Below are 5,043 nucleotides of genomic sequence, written 5' to 3'. Positions count from 1 at the left end.
TGGAACCGTGAACCCCATCAACGATCCCCTCTTCTTGATCGTCGACATATGGCCAAAAAACCCTCTTACAAAAAAATTAATGTGGGGTTTCGACGTTCTGGCGACCGATCTTGGAAAAAATGGAATGGGGATCGGGCAAATAGCAAAGCCAGATGACATCGCTCCTCCCACCTTCCGGCAAGGGCACAGTGCTGCCAGCGATGCCAAAAAATATGTCAGACATCCTCGGCCCTCTCACCGGTAGGTAAAGGGTTTCTACTGATTTTTTTTTTGTCTGCCATCGGAGATGATTGTCGCCCCACGGTGACCATCGTCGCCTACCGGTGACTGTCGTTGTCTGTCGGCGACTCACATCGCCCCACAGCGATCGGCGGTCACTGATACCAGCGCTTGGCCGATCAAAATGACCATGTCGGTGCATGGGTTTGGAGGTTTTCAAAACCCTGGTTGACGCACGTTGTCGAACGTTAGTGGCGAAAACATCTTCCTGCAGTGACTTTCCGGGGTGACCCGAGCTCAGGTCGACCACCCTACAACCCGACGGTGTAGGAGAAAAAAAATAAAATGATCCACTATTTTTATCGGGGTTAGTCACTCTACCAGTGACCGATCGAGGCTGCTGGGAAACATTGTCGCCCCATGGTGACAGTCCCCAGAATTCAGGCGACTGTTTTTTGAATACAGACGAGCCACATCGCCCCACTGTGACAGGCTCAGTCCGTTACAGTTGACCGGCAGCCCCGCAACGACAGACTGTGACTTACGTTACCCCATAGCGCCAGTCGCAGAAAAATGCCAACAGGCTCACGCAGTGGAAGCGCGTGGTGTGGACCTATAACCCAATGTTGTCGTTTCTTGCATAAACATACACAGAAAGCGTACCTAAAGATGTTATAGAGTGTGCATACGGGTGCTCAATGTTCTCCTCAGCCGATCGATGCCCACGATGAGCCCAAGCCTAAGGTCGACAGTGAGCAGGACCCTGAACCCACTGAACTGAATGTAGGCTAGGCTGAAGTTGATACTGTATGGCAATGGTTACTCATCATCTAATGCAACCAGCCACCTCTTTATATAGTGGAGGAGAAAAGGGAGGTATAGTGAATGTGGACATTTCACATTCATGTAACATCTTCCCTTATGGCATTAACTGCCCTCCACCATCAGGCCCACTATCCCACTAAGCTTTTAATGTCAAACCGAGTCACCCAATGGATTGAACCCGGATCCAAATGTCCAACGTATACTTCATCATGTTCACCTCACTACTTCAGACGTATCCTCCTCGTTAACCTCCCCTGTACCCTCTTCCCGAACAGGTTTTCACAGGGTTGCTATGCGCCTTCAAAAAAACTCATTTTGATGTGCTTATCTCGTCTAGACTCCACCTCCTTTACAACCTTCCTCAGTCAGGTCCCCCATGCTGTAGCGATGAAAAAAAGGCTTACACCACGATGTTGTGATATCATTCGACCACAACGCCTACCAACAGATAAGACGAATATAATGAGGAATTGTAAGGGAGCTAGAATCAATGCAGACCACCAAGACCATTGAAAGTTTAAGAACTTCTTTGTTGGGTGCAATGGAAGCTTGGAATAGAATATTATGCAAGGAAGAAGACGACTCATTGCCCAATGATTTATCTTGGATATTACGAATCCACGATAAAGTTAGATTTGGATCCATAATAAAGTTTTTTTTTAAAAGCATTTTATATAAATATGAATATGATTTTTTTCTATTTTAAACGTTTCTCTCACAAAACATGTTTGTTTGCCCTTATTTGGAAACAGATGGAGCACCTTTTTTGTGTGTTTTAGGTCTTCAAAGTTAAGCAGGTGTGAAAAAAACAAACTTTCCTGTAATTCAACCGCACCAAAATTAATTTGCAGTTTGTGCACCTCTTCTTCCCTTGGCAGCATTTGTTTACTTTATTTGTATATATATACTGACACCACGGAGAGTAAAACCAAAAGCGAAGGTTGCTCATTTCTTCAGTTTAGTGACGCCCCCATCCTCATCCTCCTATTGATTGAAGGTTTTCGATGGCCACCGAAGGCGAGACTGTTGCTAAGGATGCCTCCCCCTCTGCTAGAAGGTACGGTACTCTCTCTCAAGACCCATTAATTATCGAATCAATTATATGGGTTTGGATGAGTTACCCACCTCCTTCATTCCCTCATTGTTAAACTAAAACCCAAGTCTCTCTCTCTCTCTGAGGATGTTTCTGGAGAGATGCAATTGATGATGGAGGTGATGATAATTCGCAGGTTGGAAGGGAAGGTGGCGATCGTGACGGGAGGGGCGAGTGGGATCGGGTTGAGCACGGCGGAGCTCCTCCACCGGCACGGTGCTAAGGTTGTGATAGTGGACATGCAGGACGAGGTGGGGCAGTCGGTCTGCGAGGCGCGGGGCGACCCGGACGGCTTCCTCTACGCCCACTGCAACGTCACCGTGGAGGCTGACATCGCCGCCGCCGTCGACCTCGCCCTCGCCCGCTTCGGCCGCCTCGACGTCATGGTTAACAACGCCGGCGTCAGCGGCCCGTGCGGACCCCAGGACATCCTCCGCTCCGACCTCGACGCATTCCGGCGGGTCTTCGCCGTGAACGTCGACGGTGTCTTCCTGGGAACGAAGCACGCCGCGCGCGCCATGGTCCCCCGCCGGAGCGGCAGCATCGTGTCTATCGCCAGCGTCGCCGCGACCCTCGCCGGAGTCGGCCCGCACGCCTACGTCGCGTCCAAGCACGCCGTGCTGGGGCTCACTCGCAGCGCGGCCGCCGACCTCGGCCGCCACGGCGTCCGCGTGAACTGCGTCTCGCCCTACGCCGTGGGCACACCGATGGCCCTACCCTTCTCCGAGGGCGGGGAGGGCTCCCCACTCGATGACTTCCACCGGTACGTGGGGCAGTTCGCCAACCTCCAAGGGGTGGACCTGACCGTCGACGACGTCTCCCACGCCGTGCTCTACCTTGCCGGCGACGAGTCCAAGTACGTGAGCGGGCTCAACCTCAACGTGGACGGTGGCTTCTCCTGTGTCAATCACTCCTTCGGCCTCTACAGGCCTTGACTCACATATGATGATGATGATGTGTTTTTCATTTGTGTCTAATAAAGAATTAAGTTCATGGTTGTTCTATTTAATATTATAATTGATGGGTATTTCACCTAGTTGATTATGGTCTACAGTGTACTTCTTGGTTAGTGAGAGAACTCCACTCATCCCCTGTTTCATCCGTCTTGGTACCCTTCATGGGGATTTCATTAATGCAAGTTGTTTGGATCAAATTGGATGCGTTCATTTAGTTAATATTGACATTTAAATCGCTGAAATCCCAATTGTGTTTAGGAAACTTTTGATGATTAAAAAATCAACGGTTGACAAAACACAAAGTTTTGTAATTTAAAAACTCATATTTTTAACTTAAAAAATATCATTAAAGAGTCAATTCTTATTAAATGAACCGTGTTGAATTCATCTTTAAGGTCAGATTTGATATAGGGGATGAGTGAAACCAAACGGGAGAGAACTCTAGGTTTTAGGTCAATAAGCTCAGGTAGGGATGGCAGTGGACTGGGGCGAGGCCGGGGCAAGGCGAGGATCGAAGACGGAGACAGGGCGGAAGGGAGAAAACGTAAGTTCATCTTGGCCTCCATCCTTGCACGGGTTTTGATTTTAACCTTCAACCCTGCCTACGTGCCCGTCACATGTAGGGATGGCAGTGGACCGGGGAAAGCGGGGCCCCGCCTCGCCCCGTTTGGACCGGGGATGAAGGGTATGAAACGGGGATGGAGGCGGGGACGAAGGTTAAAATTCATCCCCGTCCGGGGGTGGAGGCGGGGATGGACGTGCACTTTTCCCCGCCCCGTCCCGTCCCCGCCTCATTCCCGCCCCGACCACTTTTCCCCGCAATATCCCCGCCTCATCCCCGTTTGAACCGGGGATGGAGGACATAAAACGGGGATGGAGGATAAAATCCATTCCCCGCCGGGGATGGAGGCGGGGGTGGAGACCTTGTCCCCCGCCCCGCCCCACTGCCATCCCTAGTCACATGACCTCCTTCCCTAAGCCGAGCGGGCAAGATAGGTTGTTGTTTTTTTGGAGGGAGGGGGGTTGGGGGTACACAGAAACCGGAAGTTTTTTTTCGTAGGAGAAAAACTTTCCTGTGCTATCAAACGCCCCTTGATTGTTCAAGAAAAAATTAATTGATTATTGGATCACGAGTGACTACGGTTGATGTTTTTTCATTTACAGTAGGTTACATGTATAAATTTCTTTGAGGTGAACTTTTGCAGTGTGGTCTTGAGTGACTATAGGCCCATTCGGTTTAATGGTTATAAATTTTTTTTCATGTTTTTTAAAAAAGTTTAAATAATTTTTTATTTTTTATTATTCAATGACGTGTCATCTGATAGCTACAAAATTGATTGATTCATGGGTTTTATTTTGAATGATCCGATTCTCTGAATCATTTTCAAAGAAACCGTATCAGGTCAGAGCCACCTCTAACAATATTATTGTCAAAGTAATATAATTATAACCTGAATCGGCCATTTTTAATAAATATAATTATAAAAAATGTTTAAATTTTATTGTTTAATATGATTTTAACAGGTGTTGACACTAAATATTTTTTAATTGTTTTTTAGCCGATTCAGAACAATTCACTTCGGTATATAGGCCGATTCACCTGAATAGTTGGCCAAACGATTCGATAGCCGATACTATTTTGACAACATTGCCTGACCTCATAGAATGATCCCACCTCTATCCAAATGGATTCAGACGAGATACCAAGTCTGACAAACATTGGTTTGAAAAGCTTAAGTCACTACAATCATGGGCTCATGGCTTGGTGCTCGCAATTGAGGGGAGATGGGGTAAGTGATGGGAAAAGATCAGGTGCAATATAGTTGCACAAATATTTGTGCATTAAGCACCTCTCTCCATCTTGGGGACAGGTCTGTCAGTTGTAGGGCCCAAGGCCTGATGAATAGGGATGGCAGTGGACCGGGGGAAAGCGGGGCCCTGCCCCGCCTC

General features: G+C 48.2%; 1 protein-coding gene across 1 annotated transcript; it reads left to right on the top strand.

The window, feature by feature from the left end:
- Nucleotides 1-1,955: 1,955 nt before the first annotated feature.
- LOC149819967 (zerumbone synthase-like) lies at nucleotides 1,956-3,171 on the top strand. Its single transcript, XM_089982636.1, has 2 exons — nucleotides 1,956-2,101; nucleotides 2,274-3,171. The coding sequence occupies exons 1-2, from the start codon at nucleotides 2,049-2,051 to the stop codon at nucleotides 3,070-3,072; spliced, it is 852 nt and encodes a 283-aa protein (XP_089838762.1). The 5' UTR covers nucleotides 1,956-2,048; the 3' UTR covers nucleotides 3,073-3,171.
- The last annotated feature ends 1,872 nt before the right edge of the window (nucleotides 3,172-5,043 follow it).

The sequence above is a fragment of the Nuphar pumila genome, chromosome 12, assembly GCF_984573655.1.
Source record: "Nuphar pumila chromosome 12, dmNupPumi1.hap1.1, whole genome shotgun sequence".
Lineage (NCBI taxonomy): Eukaryota > Viridiplantae > Streptophyta > Magnoliopsida > Nymphaeales > Nymphaeaceae > Nuphar > Nuphar pumila.
The sequence above is the reverse complement of the archived record's forward strand: the minus strand, read 5'-3'. Positions and strand labels throughout refer to the sequence as shown.